The sequence below is a fragment of the Solanum pennellii genome, chromosome 12, assembly GCF_001406875.1.
Source record: "Solanum pennellii chromosome 12, SPENNV200".
Taxonomy (NCBI): Eukaryota; Viridiplantae; Streptophyta; class Magnoliopsida; order Solanales; family Solanaceae; genus Solanum; species Solanum pennellii.
In genome coordinates, this window is record NC_028648.1 from 78,249,428 (window position 1) to 78,269,006 (window position 19,579).

At 29.5% G+C, this 19,579-nt stretch overlaps 2 protein-coding genes across 2 annotated transcripts; both read right to left on the minus strand.

The window, feature by feature from the left end:
• Positions 1-588: 588 nt before the first annotated feature.
• Positions 589-4,553, minus strand: LOC107007544 (fructose-1,6-bisphosphatase, cytosolic-like). Its single transcript, XM_015206208.2, has 12 exons — positions 4,157-4,553; positions 2,914-2,961; positions 2,750-2,824; positions 2,612-2,673; positions 2,453-2,519; positions 2,233-2,346; positions 1,980-2,066; positions 1,720-1,790; positions 1,583-1,648; positions 1,247-1,333; positions 1,084-1,159; positions 589-905 (listed from the first exon to the last, which is right to left on the minus strand). The coding sequence occupies exons 1-12, from the start codon at positions 4,313-4,315 to the stop codon at positions 795-797; spliced, it is 1,023 nt and encodes a 340-aa protein (XP_015061694.1). The 5' UTR covers positions 4,316-4,553; the 3' UTR covers positions 589-794.
• A 1,623-nt stretch (positions 4,554-6,176) lies between these two features.
• LOC107005446 (histone H3.2-like) lies at positions 6,177-6,748 on the minus strand. Its single transcript, XM_015204045.2, has one exon. The coding sequence runs from the start codon at positions 6,704-6,706 to the stop codon at positions 6,296-6,298; it is 411 nt and encodes a 136-aa protein (XP_015059531.1). The 5' UTR covers positions 6,707-6,748; the 3' UTR covers positions 6,177-6,295.
• Between the last annotated feature and the right edge of the window lie 12,831 nt (positions 6,749-19,579).

The following is a 19,579-nucleotide window of genomic DNA, read 5'->3' on the forward strand; positions in this document are numbered from 1 at the left end:
AACTAAAAGTAGGAAACTAAACTCTAAGTCAAAGATTTTATATACAAAATAGTATAAATATATTTATTTAATTTACTATCAGGTTATCAATTAACCCGTTAAGAAAAAACCTCATACCGTTAAGAATGGATAACCCACTAATAAAAAATAAAATCAAAATTATTATTGAAACCGCTAAATAATAACTTCTTTTTAGTTCAGATTATCAATTTCGATTTGATTTTGAACCGCTCTAACCAAGACTAGGGGGATATCTTTAATATTTTTCTCTTATTTTTATTGTTGCATTATTGATAAGTTCATTTTAATTTTTTAAATATTTAATTAAATATATTTAACCTTCAATTAGCACAAATAGATATTTTAAATCAATTAATGTAGGAAACATATTATATTCGAGCTATTTTCAAAGCTATATTATTGTCAAAAACAGTAAACATAATATATATAAGCTTAATAAATGGTGAAATCGTTAATAATTATAGTAATTTTGCATTTTCACAAGTTAAAAAATATATCTATAGTTTAATTAATTAAAAACACAGATAATCATCATTTTGGAAATAACTAAATAAATACATGGACACAGAATACAATTTTTTTTGAAGATTGCTCATTTATATGCAGGTATTATTATCACAGTAGCCAACAAGCTAATGTGGAACATACAGTTGTAGTCATAATTTTATGATTTTGTGACTTATAACAACCAGCAATTTGCTATATTTCAACAAATTAGCAATAAGCATCAACAAGAATTGTAAAATAAGATGATGAATGTAAATGTACATCCATTAGTTTTTCTCTTCAGCAGCATAAAGCCTTTTGATCTCCTCCACATCATCGTAACTACCGAGGAATATTGGCGCCCTTTCGTGTATCTTCGTAGGAACTAAGTCCAGTGCCTGCATAAAATGGTCGATCAGAGTTCATATAGTCAACCCCAACTTGTTTTGGACTAAAAACGTAGTTGTTGGTTTCATGTTTTCGCTATGAGAAATTCTTTGGCAACGACTAGAAGTTGAACCAAACAAACTCGAAGTTACTATTTCATTAGTGTAACTGCATATTCAGATATCTTACCCGCTCCTTTCCAGTAAATGCTTGACCTCCTGCTTGTTCCATCAGAAATGACATAGGAAATACTTCATAGAGAACCCTGTTTCGTACGATTTTTCATTAGTAACATTTCAGAAAATTATCGTTGAGAAGTTTCTTCATGACTCGGAAGATGTTCATAACTTACCGTAGCTTTCCATTGGGGCTTTTCTTATCAGCTGGGTACAAAAAGATACCTCCGTAGAGTAATGTACGATGAACATCAGCTACCATGCTGCACGTTACAGTCCATAATCACGTAAAATGAGGTGTTCTTTACATCAGGCAACATCTTTAACATACATCTAACAAAATGATTGTTATAAGAGCTGTGAGAAGGTCACTAAATGATTCTTATCATGCTATTCACGTTAGCAATAGATGATTCGCAAGAAGTCTTTCATCTCTATTTCTACGTACATCACACATAAGAAACTAAGCAATTTGAGCACTTAAAATCTCACACTACGCAGCTCAAGTATACCTTCCGATATATCTTAAAGATTTGGGTGAAGAACCATCCGTAGGGAACTTGCAGCTCTCCACATATCTGAAATTTGAAGAAGAGTGAAGACATCATAGAAACTGGAAAATGTATATTATTGAACTCATTAAACATACTTGGATGTTGGACCATCCCAGTTCTTGGCATTTCCTTCATTCACTGAATAAATCTTCCCTTTCTTCGGAATCTGCATGTGGGAAGCAATGTAATGATCTTGCTAACAAAAAGATGCATCAATCTAAATAGCATAAAACAAACAAATAGAAAACCATAAATTGAAATGTTGATACGCAGAAGACAATGTTTACAAAAGCTAGACAAAGAGGGTGATAGTGTGCACTTCGAATAGAAGTAAATAAAGCTGAGGAATAATTACCTTGATATCTGGATGAGTTAAGATGAACTCGCCTAAAGAGGGGTCAAGTGTAAAACCATTAACACCTTTTCCAGTGCTCAAGACAAGCTGCAAACAACCGAGCCCAAAAACGATATTGTCAGTGGTACTTGTGATTCACACTTGGAAACAGTTTCTAATAAGAGGCATATAATAATTCGTATAGTTTTTGGATCTATGTTTATGGAATCCAACAACAATCTAAGGTCTTGCCAATAAAAGGCAATATACGTACCGTACAAGAACTTCCATACATGCAGTATCCAGCAGCTAACATATTCTTCCCAGGTTGCAAGACATCATCTAGTGTTGGTTCATGAACATCTTTCATCATGTAAATCCCAAAGATCTGGATAAAATAGATGCATTGTCATTGTGCCATCACGTAATAGGTAAAAGGTATTATAGTTAAAAGCCTGTGAATGAAAAATTAATAGCTCAAAGTGGAATGATACCGTTCCAATAGAAACACCACAATCAATGTTGGAAGATCCATCCAGAGGATCAAAAACCACACAGTACCTGTTTTAAATATTGTGTGAAATGCAGTCATATCAATGAAAACAACTTAGTTCATAAAAGTTGGGAAAACTATGAAGAGCTACAGTACGTACTTTCCACGCTTAGATGGCTCTACGAAAGTAGCTTCTTCGTCTTCTTCAGACACGAGAATGCACTGTATAACTAGAAATCTTTAAGATCGCGACCACTAGGTATTTTAGCACAGTACATTAAAGATGAGTAGGTCTTACTGTTCGGCCACTGCTGACCAAAGCTTTGATGAAAACTTCATTTGAGAGTACATCCAGTTTCTTTTGGTCTTCACCCTTCAATTAGAAATTATAACATTCCGATAAGAAACAAAAAAGAGTTAAATGCTTTAAAACTACGACTGCAAGCCATTCTAACAACTTGCCTGCACATTAGTCTCACCAGCAAGCCCGAGGAGTTTGGCCAAACCTGCCTGAAAAGATGTATATACAGGTACATACATCAATACTGGAAGGAAGGATAAAACAAAACAACGTAAAACTAGTTTAAAGTGCATGCTTAAAGAGTCACTGCAGTAAGGCTTCCTATGCCTCTGACCATTAACATAATAACGAAGGATAGTTCAGACTTCAGAGAGCAACTCTAAAGCCAATAAACCAGGAACTGCTGTAAATTTGAATAGAGAAGAAAGAATGAAGAAATGACATTCCTTCATTCAACTAAGCACTAAAAGGAAAACAACTTTATCAAAGAAAATCTCAAATTCTTGTGATGAACTTGTAGAATTCAAGCTTTATTATAAAAAACCAAATTGATAACCGTGGTATCCCAGTCAGCTTGCATGCCTAATACCTCCCACAAGCACAAATACCGGGTAACTTTATCGATAAAAACTTGGACAAATGAGAAGAAATCACCTAATATTTTGCCTCCATTTGGGAATTGAATTTAAGACCTTAGATTCTTAATCTACTTCATTGGCCACACCATTGGGTGCAAATTCAAGCTTCATTTTCACACTAATTAAGAGTTTTTCATTTTAGCTTGACCCCAAAACTAACAGACAATGATGAGAAAACCTGAAACTGTAAACCGTAGCCATACTTGGATTACCAATAAAAATGAGATCTCTCAATAGCAAGATTATACATTTTCATGCATAGCCTACGCAAATCCTTTTCTAAAGCAAATCGTCAACCCATCATACACAAGATTTTTTTTTTAATAACTATTCTGTCCAGCCGCTTGCACGCACTATAACTTTTCCACTTATTACCTATTATCTCCCACCAGTACAGACATCATACACACAAGATTATCTTTTTACAACTATTCTGTCCAGTTAGCTTGCGCACACTTCGACATGTAATCTCCCACCAGCTCAGTCATCATAACAAGATTCTCTCTTTTACGTCTATCCTATCCTAGTAGCTCCGATCAGCTTACACATACTTCAACTTCATGTTATCTCCCACCAACACATGCATCATACGCTAGATCATTTTTTTAATAATTATTCTGTTCATCCAGTTTGTGTACACTTCGACTATTCAACTATGTACCAACGGAATCATCATACACAAGATTATCTATTTTAATAACTATCCTATCCATCCAAAACCCAAATAACAAATAACAATTAGAGATTGTTAACAATTAAAACTGACCTTGTTAACAGCAGTACAAACAAATTTGCAGCCAAGAACAATATGACTGAGCAAAATAGTGAAATCGCCTCGAGATTCAGGGTATTTACTCTGTTCATTCAACACGAACCTAGTAATAGTCATCAAATCAGTCCGATGAGCATCTGCTGCGTGATCCATCGCTCTGCTTTCTTCTTTCTTCAAAACTCTTCAATAACAGTTACACATCAAATTATAAATTGGGGAAAAAATTGGGTGGCACGCAATCCCATGTTGACACCAGTAGCCCGCAATTCAAGGCTCCTATTTAGTAGACGGATTCGAGTTTGACATCATTTGTTAAAAAATAAAAAATTAAACTGAATAAATAAATATCTTTTTAAAATGTTTATAAATAATAGTATAAAAATTTCTTCAATCAAATAAATAAAATAAGCATGTGTAATTTTTTAATTAACGTGATAGATAAATAACATGGAAAAATAAATAGGGATATGAGATATGTGATATGACACGTGGAGAGATAAGCGTGAGCTCAAGGTGGCCAATGGTTAGCAGAAGATAATGTATTCTCTCTTCGATATTTTTAAAAAAAAGAAGTTTATTCTGAGTTATTTTACATAAAAGAAAGTCAATTCTAAACTAAATTAACATCAGATGTACTAAATTACTTTTTAATTTTGTAGCTTTAAAACATATAATATGAAAAGCTAAATTATAATATTATCGAGGATAAAATATTATTCTTTTTAAATAACTATTAATTTTGATTTGAGATTTTCATGTTCGAAATTTTAAATTAACATGTATATATAATAAATTTCACCTTTTAGATCGAGCTGATCTCAATAAACTTATGGAATATGATTCTTTGTCAATATTTCGATGCACACTCATATGCTTTCAGGGGGCTTTTTTGTTTGATGTTGTATCACTTTGATTTTTTCCATAGCTCGATGAACAAAGATCGGGCTCAAATAAGGCAATTTCACCTGTTTCGAATCAGTCAATTGGTGATCTACGCTTTCTATCATATAAAGCTTCATAATATGTCATTTTAATACTCGAATGGTAGCTATTGTTATAAGCAAATTCAATAAGTGGTAGGTGATCATCCAGCTACCTTTGAAATCTAATATACAAGCTCGCAGCATATTCTCAAGTGTTTGAATTGTATGTTCTGCCTGGCCATCCGTTTTAGGGTGAAAGGGCTGTACTTATATTCACTTATGTTCCCAAACTCTTTTGAAACAATTTGCAGTGAATTGAGCTCCTCTATCATATATTATAGAGATTGACACTCCATGTAGTCGCACTACCTCTATAATGTACAACCTTGCATGCTCTTGTTGTCGTAAACTAAATTATGAAATTGATTACTTTATTGAATTACGTAAGGAAAAAAAGGAAAACCCTAGATCTTGATTTGGCATTGCATTGAATAATCAGATTCAAAAGACAGAACAATGAGCACCATTTGAAGTCATTGGTCACTCCGAAGGCTGGTCTCTGTCCACGTTGTCAATCCGATTTCTAGAGCTCTCTGTTTATAGCCAAAATTGCAAAGAGAAGTGAGGTTCCAATTCTTCAACTCTATGTTCATTTTTGTTTCGATTTGATATTCTGGCGATGTGATTCTGTGATTCATGGAACGTACAATCTGTTTGTTTAGAATGAAGACTAGTTAAAAGGAATAATAATGGTTTCTTAATTAGGTGAATTTGGGAGGAAAGATGATGATTTGTGTGATTAAAGAAGCCTAAATGATTAATGCTTTTGAATAACTTCTGTTTAAATTATGGAACAAGTTTTATTGCAATATTAGTCTATTGAATGAGGTTCAGGTAGGCACTATTTGAGATGAATTTGATTGTTTGTGTGATTTTATTCGCTTTCTAATATCATGTATCCATTTCCCGAAAGAAAACAAATGTAAGAATCGATTGTTTTGTAAGAATATTTGGGTACAACGACGTCGTTTTTAAAAGGTAAGTCCGTATTATAATTTGATTATATGCACCAATGTTGACATATGCTGATACATTATGTGACTAAATTTCAATTATTCGTGAAAACAAGAGAGCTTTGATTTTCATTTTCCAAATTTTTTCCATACATTTAAAGCAAAAACCCCACTGAACCAACTCTGGCTACTACATTTTACGCCCTTTCACCTCTAATACGTCTAGCTAATTGCATATCCTTAGGCATAATCGTAACTCTTTTAGCATGAATTGCACACAAATTAGTATCTTCAAAGAGACCCACCAAATACGCCTCAGCCGCTTCCTGAAGAGCAGCTACAGCACTACTCTGAAATCTCAAATCCGTCTTGAAGTCCTGTGCAATTTCTCTAACCAGTCTCTGAAAAGGTAGCTTTCTAATCAATAACTCTGTACTCTTTTGGTACTTACGGATCTCACGAAGAGCAACAGTTCCTGGACGGAAACGGTGAGGCTTCTTCACTCCTCCGGTAGCTGGTGCTGATTTCCTTGCAGCTTTGGTGGCTAATTGCTTCCTCGGTGCCTTTCCTCCGGTGGATTTTCTCGCTGTTTGCTTTGTTCTCGCCATTGGTGCTAACTTGCTAGAAAGTGAAAATACAGAGAATATGTGTTGTTAAAGTGAATGAAGAGAAGTGTATATATAGAGTAATTTGAAAATTTTGTTTTGGGCACGAAAATTTGAAATTTTTGTATGAAGTTTTAGCGCGGGATAATCTGGACCGTTAGATTTTAAGGGACGGTAATGATTAGGTCTTAGAGAGATGACACGGATCGCTATCCATGTGCTTTTGTTAAGGCTTGCATTGAGGGGCAATTATGTCATTGGCCAATAAGAGTGATTTATGTGTTAATTTTTGTATGGTTTATACGATATTTGGTTGACAATTTAGAAATTTGTATAACTAATATATGTATAAATTATTATGGAATTCTTATATTATTTTATATGGAATAAAAGGCGGAATAAGTAATATATTAGTGAAATAATACATAGATTTTCTCATAACGAACTAATGCATGCATAACTAGCTGGTAAGAGTTATGTAAGGATTAGTTATTAGTGAATTTATGTAATATTTTATGAAGCTTAGTTACGTGTATTGTTTATTTCAATTTCTATTCTACATAAAATGATATTGTACATAGATTTCATCGTTACTTATGTTTTTAAATTGTAAATCAAACATCATATTAATTATATACATGATTAACTTACATCCTAACCAACTACCAAATATGGTATAACTTATGTACGATTTAACACACACACACACAGATATATATTTAGGAGTAAAACGTTACTGTGAGTAACATACATCAATCTGACGCCGTCAGCTTTTAAAAAATAAAATATAACCTAAAACGTTACTGTGGAATACGTTTATACTAGTTTTGTAAAAATTTTAGAAAAACATATTATTTTGGTGAATTACTTTATATAATGACTTAGTTTGATCAAAACCTCATTTATCTTGATATAGAAATTACTAAAACCTTTCACCAAAGTGATATTGCTTAGATGCAAACTTTGCAAATTTATGTTCATATATATACCTATTTTTGAAAATTTTGAGAACATTTTTATAAAAAAAATTGACCAACTTAAATATAATTATCATATAATCATGGACACACATAGAGCCTATTTGGCTCAGCTTAAAAGCTGGTCAAACTGACTTAAAAGCTGATTTTTGACTTATTTAGTTGTTTGTCAATACTCAAAATAACTTATTTTAAGTTTAAAAAACTTATTTTAAGCCAAAAGTTAAAAGCTGGGGTAGGGGTGCTTTTTTTTTTTAGCTTATAAGTTGTTTTAAGTTGACCACATTTTTACCTTTTTGTCCTTAATATTTTTATACAATCTCCAAATTACCCACATAATCCTAACATCTCTTTCTTCCATATTTCCCTTTTCACGTGTGGATGATAGACAATTACTATTACTAATGAATGAAAATAAAATAAATCTTAAATCTTTCAAGTGATCTATTCAAATTATATATTATTAAAATGTAAAATAAGTTGCACATATAACTTAAATAAAAATTTATATTCCTCTTATAAATAATTTGTGATAATAAAGAAATATGTGTATGATAGACAATTATTATTACCTATGGAAGAAACTAAAATAAAATCTTAAATCGTTCTTTGATCTATTCAAATTATATATCTTTAAAATCTATAATTAGTTTATATTCCTCTTATAAATAATTTGTGATGAGAAATAAATATGAGAATAATAGCAAAATATAATTATTTATGGCTGTAAAATATAAATTAATTAACTTTTATTATGTTAACAACTTTTAAGGATATTTCAGACATTTTGATTTAAAAAGCTGTTTATCAGCACTTATTTGTCAAACACATCACAACTTTTTTTTTAACTTCAGCACTTTTATCCAAACACATAACTGCTTACTTTAAAAATAAGTTTCAACACTTTCAAAAGTAATTTTTTAAAGCTATTTTTATTAAGTTTATCCAAACAGGCTCATAGTTCCTTAAGCAAATAGTGCAATAAATAAGTGGTCATGCATGTTGAGCAAAAATCACAACAACCAAAGTTTTTTTTTTCTTTTCTCCTCCTTGTTAATATTACATAATTCATGAGACAAGATTACAAGAACGTAGAAACTACATAAAAAAGTACACGTACGATTGATGATGATAAACCTGACTAAAAAGCTCAGTCAACTTAAAACCCTAATAAGCATCAAACTAGTACATACTGAATATATTGTTATCGTCGTACGTAACGTATACTTACATATTTAAGCAAAACTAATAAGCTAAGGCAATTGATTTCCTCTCAGGAAATTGCACTTGATAATTATTGCTACTAAAAACTCTTTCCTCAGTAGAAGAAACAGGATTCACTTGAACAATATTAGAATGTGGATAATATCTATAAACACAAGTTTGTATTGGTTCTTCTTGAGATGATGATGCAACCCTTTGTGGACTAGAAGAAGAAGATGATGATCTTCTTTTTCTACCTTCCAAAAAGGAAAGTCCAAGATCTCTACTTAAAGTTTTCACAAATTCTAGTTGAGGTGCCATATGTATATATATTGTAGAAATTCAAGAAATAAGTTGTTTTCTATTGTATAGAGATAAATTGATTAGAGACTCTATATATAGGCATTGAGAAAAGGGGACTCAAAAGAAAGAGAGTATAATGACCAAAAAAGTCCCTTATGTTTGAGGGTAGATTCAATATAGTCTTTTAAGAATGGATAAATCACTTTGGGTCCTTTAAGGTTACCACAAGTTAATAATTTTGGTCTCGTCAAATATTTAATAATTTATGTTCGTTAGATTTGACGAAAATAGTGGGAAAAGATAAATCATAAACACCAAGAAATTACAGTTCTGTCAAGTCCTTAAATATGCAACACAAAAATCTACACTAAATACTAAAAGAAAATAATCATTAAGTTATATCAGACTCTAAAACTACGTCAAAATAGCATAAAATGCAAGAAAAAAAATTGCCTCTAGACATGAGTTCTCACTAATTTGCTTCATTTTTATTATTATTCACATCAAATATAACAGACGATGTTCGATAAATATTTAATAGAGACTAAAAATGTTAATGTTGACAAAGATAAATGCTCAAAAGTATTTAGTGCATACTTAAGAGGACTATTTTAAATCACTTGCAAATATAAGGGACCAATTTTGTCATTTTCTCTTTAAAAAGTTCAAAGAATCTAACTAGGGAATTTGCCTCATCAACTTTATTGTGATTCTTTTAAGATAAGAGAGTTGTGAGATGCTTCACATTGTATTTTATTTCTCAAAGAGACTTGAGTAAACACAAGTAAATATCTACATAGTAAAAATCTATGTCAACATCTAGTTATATAATGTGGATAGGAAATATGATATTTAAGGGAGACTATTGTAAAGTGGAGATTGTGACTCCAATTATTTGTAAAATTCGAGTCAATTTCTCATAATACATAAGATTATTCGAACTTATACTAATAAGATTATGCATCAGAATTTACTTATGAAACTATGTTGATTACATTAAAGTGGATTCTCTTACACTGATCAGTATATACAGTGAACTTAATTTTTACATTTTTGTGTAATTAAGAATAAGCATTTTTGGTTCTTAAAGTTGTTATAATTTCATATAAGAATATATAGGAAGTTGGAATATATATATCATGAATAGTAACTTAAATGGACCACGCACAAGTCAAAAGATGCACATCATTTAATCCATTATTCACCTTCAAGGGGAAGCTAAAAAGTTTGATTAGACATGGCTCATCATAATTAGAAAGAATATATGTAATTAAAAGTGAAAAATCCTAATTCTAAAGTGACCAATGTTTTGACTCCACATGATGTTGAAAGGATAAATTCTAAAAGTTGGCTTCATCTACAAGTTAAAAGAAAAGTATATTTTCGAGGATATATATAACTTGACAGGATTTATATGTAGTACTAGTAATTAAGAGGAGAAGGTTAAACAGAGGCGGCGTATTTAGAATTTTGAGATAATAAACGTATTATTATAAAAAGGTTGATTTTTATAATATAAATTTGGTCGGTTCGACATTTAGGTTTTTACTATTGAAAATTATTAAAATTTTAAAATTATAGGTCTAAAATTAATTCTGACATAGAGAAGTGTTATCTAATTTTAAAAAGAAAAATAAAACACGATAAATGTAAAATTCATACTTCTAACCTCGCGAAGAGAGTTGCACCCAGTTATAATCGCATTTTATGATACTACGAGAGTGGGTTCACACCTCTATATTTCAATAATTTTTGAAAATATAACATTACTATATATGATCTTAGGAGGGGACCATGAATTCACGTGAACCCAGTGACCGCCTTATATACGCCTCTGTGTTCTGAGGCCAAACATGGATTCCTATTTTCATTTTGAATTTGAAGTTAATATTATTCTTGTTCAATATAGAAAAATTACAACAATAATATATATCCGATGTAGTTTCATAAGTGAGGCGCGAAGAGGATGGTATGTACGCATAATTTTACTTCTACCTTATAAAGATAATAGGTTATTTTCGATAGAGACTCGAATCAAGTAAAACGTAACAAAATTAAGTATGAAATATGTAATATAATAGTGAATAAGTCAAGTTGAAAATAATAGAGAAGAGCACATGACCCTAGACATGAGGATATAAAGATCGAGAATTCTGATAGAAGGCTAGTATGTACGTAGTAGATAATTACCCTTATCACTATGTTATTGTTACTCTACTACTATCTTTTCTTCGATTCTATTGTTATATGTTGTTTTCTTTTCTTCGATTATCATATTAATTATTTATGTTTGTTTTACATCATTAAGCTATAAATTTGTCATGTCATGTTTTATCATCTCTCTCTAATACTTCTTCTGTATACCTCTCCTCTCTTTATACCCACCAAAACCAATCTCTCACACCTCTTTACGGGAACATCTGTGCACCTCTTTACATGATTGAATCATCTGAGTCTCATCTTATCCATCATGGAGGCTGCTCCACCTTGTCCTGAATATATTTGCTCTTAGTTAATCCTATTTCTTTTAGTATGCATACACATTCAAAACAATATCCTCAATCCGCTACTATACAACGTTCATATTTTTGGATGCACAAATTCTTAACCAGTCAACACTATATCCCATACAACATACTTGATACGACAACCACTTAAGAAGATATACCTTTAAGTCTTTGTGACACATTCTTATCACATAAGGTACCATCCCGCTCTAATAGCATCATCGTCAAATCTCCCACGTATAAAATTATTTTCTCAAATTCAAATTAAGTATTTAAAAAGGGAAAATGGTTCTAGCATATAGTAGCAACTCCATGACATCAAATTTTATTTCTTTCATGATCTTTTCAAAATGGGACAAGACGTTTTGTAATATCCAAATTTTCTAATTTTCTATATGTTGATTAAAAAGAAGAAGATATTTGTAATGAAGAATTAGAAATGCTATTTCGAATACTAATACAATAAACAATATAATCAGTGAATTTCCACTATAAGTGAGTCTATCTAAATCTAAAGAAGATAGAGTGTACGCAAACCTTATCATAATTTTGTAGAGGTAGAAAGGCTATTTTCGAATTTTGAATGCTAATGTAATAAAAATTTGTTAAGATCTCAAATTCCATAGTGGCAAATATATTGATTCCACATTCATGTCGACAGGACAAATTCTAAAAGTTGCCTTGGCTTCATCTTCAAGTTTATAAATAATATATACTATAAGAAATTTTCAAACTTAATAGGAATCTATATATATATATAAATCTGGATATGAAAGTGCTGATGTGGCAGCCCTCATAGGCCAGCATTAGAATTTATATATTTTATCTTTTTTTAAAGATTTTTTTTCTCTTTTTTTTATCTTGATATGTTAGTTAAATTAAATAAATATCCTCTATTGATTATTTCTCTTTAAATTCCTCCATTAATACCTTTATTATTTTAGGTATATATAAGTTACAATTTATCCCTTTAAATATTTAAACCTTTCCCTATTCCTTCTTGAAAGTATTACTAAATTATAATTAAGACACTAATGACCAATATAAGTTACAATTGTAGGTATTGATTACTCCATTACTCTTTTAATTTATTTATTCAATAGTTAAGAATTTATGGATTACTATAAATACTAAAACCATGTCATCTTCACCAATGCAAGAATTTTTTATTTTATTTTTCCTTTCTTCATCATATTTATACTAAATAAAGTACATCAATTTGGTTATTTCTAATTTTATAATATATAGTTTATTTGTTACTAACTTTTACAATGTGGAAGATAAGATGAGCATTTGACAATTTTGGGAATTCAAATTCAATGAGAACAATATCTAATTTGAGTTACCAAGGTACATCACTTTGATTATGTCTAATTTTATATATATATATATAGATTCTTTGTGACTAACTTCTATTGTTAATACTTAACAGTGTGGACGAGTAGACGAGTATATGACAATTTTGGAAATTCAATTTTGATGAGTACAATATTTCAATCATGTTACTCTTTTTATTTCAGTTTGTTTGATGTCTTTTATTTACAATATTTTTTTTGTTCTTTTTTTTTTATTGCTTTTTTCCTCATTATTGATGATTTTAGTGTACTTATTATTTTGCACATTTTTTTAAAAATAATCTTTATTATTTATAATGGAAGACAAGATGAACATATGACAATATTTAAGTTTAACTTTCATAAACTCACAAGGAAAAGGAACCCTACATTAATGTTTATGTCCATTAATCTTCAAATGGTGTAGTGAACATTGAGAGTGTGTACAAATTGAATAATTAGAGGCTAGGATAATTTTCTTTGGTATTCCTACAAAGATTATTTTGTTTATTTGTTTAATTTTAATTTATTTTAATTTTCTTTGGTACTCCAACAAGGATTCTTTGATTAATTTATCTAATTATAATTTATACCTACACTAAATAATATTATTGAAATTTCAGGTATATTAATTTTAACTTTGAAGACTTGAATCGTTTTGTTTATTATCTTTTAAGGTTCTTTTAATGGTTTCAACATTGTATATATTTTATTTTGAATAATGAAATCAATTTTGAGGATTAGGCAATTTCACAATTTTTATTTATGTTTACCTTTTAGAATAATTTAGAAATTGTAACTAAAATATAGGTAAGTTTAAAGTTGTATTTTAGTTAATACATATATATAATTTGGGTTTAATTTATTTGAATACTTTATATTATTTGCGTAATTGAGACTATTTATCTTTCAATCTATTCATTTTTATATAAATAATAGGCAGTATATGATAATTGTAGTAAAATTAGTCAAGATAGAAAATGATTTACAAACATTTCATAATCTAAAATAAGTGAAAGATGAAAAAAAAATTCATTACTAAAGGAAAGTATAATACTTTTGAAGGAAAAGAATAGATATTAGAAAAAAACTATATTTACATTAAGCTTATTATATTATTAAATTAAATTTAAATTTCATAAAGAGTTCAACTTATTACATTAAATTTACTTTTCTTATTAAAATAAAGAGAATAAATTTAGGATTTTTTTTTATAATTTCGAAAATCTTAAGCGATTTCAAATTACAAAAGATATAAAATTTAAGTACTAATAATAAACTTAATTAAGACTTAAAATTTGATATATTTAGATAAAAGACTATAAAGAATCTTTAGAAATATATTTAGTAATCAACTATTCAAAAAAATTAATTATTTAGCAAATTTAACGAGTAATTTTTTATCGCGCAAAGCGCGGATAAGTTCACTAGTTATGTAGTAATAGTGAAAAGCCAATTAAACCTCCATTGTTCAGATTCACTAAACACTTTCTTTTTTTAAAAAAATCAAGATATACTTTTTCTATTTGATCATCTTTCTCCAATTATATCTCCGAGAAATTTCTTTAACAGTTATTATCAGTAACTGAGTCAGAATTTTTATGGGAAAATGCACAAGTACCCCCTCAACCTATGTCCGAAATCCCAGAGACACACTTATACTATACTAAGATCCTATTACCCCTGAACTTATTTTATAAGTAATTTTCTACCCCTTTTAGGCCTACGTGGCACTAGTTTGAAGAAAAAGTCAACAAGTATTGGGCCCACAAGATAGTGCCACGTAAGTCGAAAAGGGGTAGAATATTATTAATAAAATAAGTTCAGGGGATAATAGAACCTTTGTAAAGTATAAGTGTGTCTCTGAGATTTTAGGCATAGGTTAAGGGGGTACTTGTGCATTATCCCAATTTTTATTAAAAAGTTTCAATACATGAAGAAGAAACAAAAGAAGAGGCCAAAAGGGATTGACATTTCACCTTCTATTATATAATATCCATAAAAAAATAATTATAATCATTCAAAAAAAGTGTAATTTAATTTCTATCGAGGGGTTTAACCTTATCCGGCTCCGCCCCTGTTTCCCACCATCTTTATGCAATCTACTAGCTCCTCTAATTTTATCAATGCTTTGTTTTGTGTTTCCTCAAAGCTTTTCATGCATGAACTTCATAATTCCAATACCATACATATTTGCAAGAATTACATCAATAATTGTTCTTCTTAATATCATATGAATTCCACCAACTTAAAAAAAAGAGATGAATATATGCATGTAAGGGGGTAGTTGAATCTTTTATTATTTATAGTTTACTTCTTTAAGGTTAATATGATATTATTATATTGTTAGAAATTATGATGCTTGAGTCTCACATTTATATATAGCATTGGATTATCTTACCTTAATAGCTAGCTTTTGGAGTATGATTCTGATAAAATCGTATCAATAATATTAGTGTCACTCACTACTCTTTGTGCCCAATATATTTTCTCATAGGATCATTTTATAAGATCAATGTCACTCATCACTCTTTGTGTTCAAATATGATTCTCATATTGTCTTATCAACGATATTAGCGTCATTCATCATTCTTTGTGCTCAATATATTTCTCATCGGATCGTATTAATAATATTAGCGTCACTTATCACTCTTTGTGCCAATATGATTTGTCATAAGGTCGTATCAATGATAATAGTGTCATCCATCGCTCTTTGTGACATGGTGCCTCCCTAATTAGATGGTAACATATGTATCACATTGAATAAGGTATATTAATAATATTTGTATTAGTTATATTTGTATTAATTATGCAAAGATTATTTTTTAAATATTGTGTGATAATTTGATATATTAAAAATAACATCTATTGAATATATTTTTTAACAAAATATTTATGTACAAAGATATCATCCACAATATATTTATGCCAAAAAAAGATGTAAAAAAAAATTTGAGGCACAATTGAATCTTTAATCAAGCTGATGTATATATTAAAAACTCACTCATTGCTAATACCAAGAATTTTGATGCAACGTACAACTATTTTTTTAGTTTATTGGACAAATAAAGAAGTATATTGCCCATTCATTAGAATGGTATCCATGATTAAAATTATAATTTAAAAAAAAATCTCAATAGTCGAATTCATGATTAAAATGAAAAAAATTAAACACTCAAATTTGAGCGATACTACATAAATTGAGACAAATAGAATTAAGGATTGGGGTCCAACCTAGAGGGTAAAAAATGAGTCCAGCTGTAGGTAACTCGCTCATAATTTTAAGAGTTGGACTCAAGATAATTTGAGTTGGATTCAATCTCAATTCAACAAATCTTAATCAATTTTAAGAGAATCCCCAAATGAACGCAATTTAACCTCTAATTTCAATCTGTTTTAAGATTCTTTATTTTTTATTGATGTAAGGTATGTTACTATATCGGATATATGGTTACTATCTATTTTATATTTTTTAGAATTTATCTATTCATTAGTGACTTCTTTTTTAAAAATTTATTAAGTTGAAATTCAGATTGTGGTCATAAAATTTAAATAACAATATATTAAAATTATTAAGATTAAGCGAGTCAAATTGGACAGGTCAAGACCCGATCTGCTTTGAAGTTCATTTGAGCCCAAAGCAAATTTGGACGGGTTAGAACTCAACCCAACTTATATTTCAACATATTTTAATATCTTTAATTTTAACTCAACCCGCTCATCTTAGACATGTCGATTATTGATTAAGGTGATATTAGTAATTTCCCACTCTTCTTTTATATGATTATTAAGAACCTAACCCAAATATTATATTCATTTGACATGCCATTATATATAGTCTCAATATTGATGTTACAATTATTAGCTTAAATAATTGGAAGTTAAGTCGTTAATCATTCATTTGACCCTTTGGGAGATGTTGAGATATTGAGAGTGACTTCTAATATATTTTAAAACCCAATAAGGAGAAGGGCATCTTATGTAATTAGGTAGGTAAAAAATAATTTGGTTAAAATGGCCGTATATACATGTAATATATTTGTATTGCATAAAATATGGTGTATAACTATGTATATATATATTATTATTATACAACATTTATACATTGCAGTAGTTCATCTTTCTCAATGAGTTGAATTATTATTTTTTGAAACCGACCAACTCTAATCTTCTTTAAACAATTCCAAATTTTAAAGATGAGTTTCTCTTGATGTTTCGAGTCTTTTGATACATTATTAACTCGAATAATTTATATTTGCGGCAAGTCAAATTTTAAAAGTTGAGCTTTGAAGCTGTTTTACTCGAGTTGAGGTTCTCCAAACACAGTCTATTTACCTCTATGATGTAAAATAAGATATGTGTACGCTCTAGCCACCCAAGTACTCACTGGTGAAATTTCACTAAATATGTTATTGAACTTTGAATCTCTTCAATGATGAATTTCAAATCTTTTCATGTTTTTCGCGGAATATAATTGGTATTCTCCTCAAAATATTATGGTTCTTAAGACGCCAATATATGTTTTGAACAAGAAAAGTGTTCAATAGATACACCTCTTAATTAAGGTGTCCAAATGAAATATGCAGATAATTTAAGAAAAGTGTTCAATAGATACACGTCTTAATTAAAGTGTTCAAGTGAAATATACATATAACTTTAAGTGGTCATTAATGACATAAGCCTTAATTAATTTACAACTCAATTTTAGTTCAAGTTTAAATCATAAAGTAACAGAAATTCAAACATTCATCATTTTATCTTGTGCGACATGGACAATGCCAACTATATTATAATATGGATTAACTTACATTTGTGTTAATATATATATATATATATATATATACTAGTATACGGGTCCGTTTGGATGGGCTCAATAAAAGCAGCTTTAAAAAAGTACTTTTGAAAGTGCTGAAACTTATTTTTAAAATAAGCAGTTATGCGTTTGGATAAAAGTGCTGAAGTTGCTATGTCGAACGTGAAAAGGGAAAAATGGAAGAAAGAGATGTTAGGGTTATATGGGTAATTTGGAGATTGTATAAAAATATTAAGGGCAAAAAGATAAAAATGTGGTCAACTTAAAACAACTTATAAGCTAAAAAAAAAAAGCACCACTACCCCAGCTTTTAACTTTTGGCTTAAAATAAGTTTTTTTTAACTTAAAATAAGTTATTTTGAGTATTGCCAAACAGCTAAATAAGTCAAAAACCAGCTTTTAAGTTAGTTTCACCAGCTTTTAAGCTGAACCAAACAGGCTCTACATCAACTTTATAATAATATATATTCACAAAGAGATTTATTTGAAGTTCCAAAATAATAATGATGAAGTTCCAAAATAATAATGATAAATACAAAAAACTGAAATAGATATATATTATCAATTCATCTTTACATGTTATAGCAGATTGTATGTTCACATTACAAATCTTTTTATGGAGCCTCTAGATGTTATATCGAATTGTAAAAAAGTAAATTACATTGTCAGCTTATAGGAGTTAATCTTCTTTACAAATTGAAGGAATATAAGAAGAATCATTGTTCTATTAACTCCATGGAAAGTTGATCTCCTTGTTGAGATGATAAAGAAGACTTAAATGACGTAAGTAACGGGTTGATTTCTCAGATTGTCACACAATTAATAATTATTATCTTAGAAAATCACTTTTTGTCTTAATTTTAATTTTTTCGATAAGATAAAAGACTTTACAATAATTATTATCATTTGAATAACCATATGAAGAAGTAAACAACCATCATTCTATGGGTATTATTTATTTAATTATTTATTTGGAAGAGAAATGCCAATTTTAGTGAACCATTTGATTCCTAATTTGGCAATGACAGATATCTGAGAAGTGAGCACTCTTCTAGTTACAGTTTGAAACTTAAAAAAAGCACTTTCAATCTTCACTTGAGTCTCCATGATTTACACTTCATTTGTCTTGATGGATTCATATTGAGTAATCAAACACATTGAGAGGCAGATTTAGAGCAGGTTCAAACGAATTCAACTATTTTGTATACTATGAATCACATGAACGTATAAAAATATTTAAAATCTAAACCTGATTCTAAATTCTGAATTTGCCTCTGTGCTACACATGAATTCGGTGATCATTTGGCATTTCCATTCCATGGCTAGAGTAGATCATGAGCTTATAAAGCACAAGATCAAAAATTCAAAATACATGAATATTACTTTGATCCATATATGTTTTTGCATGATATATATAGAGTGGCTTCTCCATTCTTGAGAAGCCAAAAATAAGAATATGCTCTTTGATTTGATCAAATGATTATAATCCTAAGTGCCTAATATATGAAAAGAAAACAAAACTTTTACTCATAGTTAACATCATTGCTGAGATCATCATCAATGACGGCTAACTTTAATAAACTCATATACTTTATGAAATAGAAAGAAGTCTCACGTAATTTGCGTCAGTCACTATAAAATAAAATTTCTTACCTTACAATTAATTGTATTTTTTTCCTTTTCCTTGATTTGTTTTTCTTGTATGTGGGGGACCGGAAGAGGGGGGGGGGGGGGTTTAA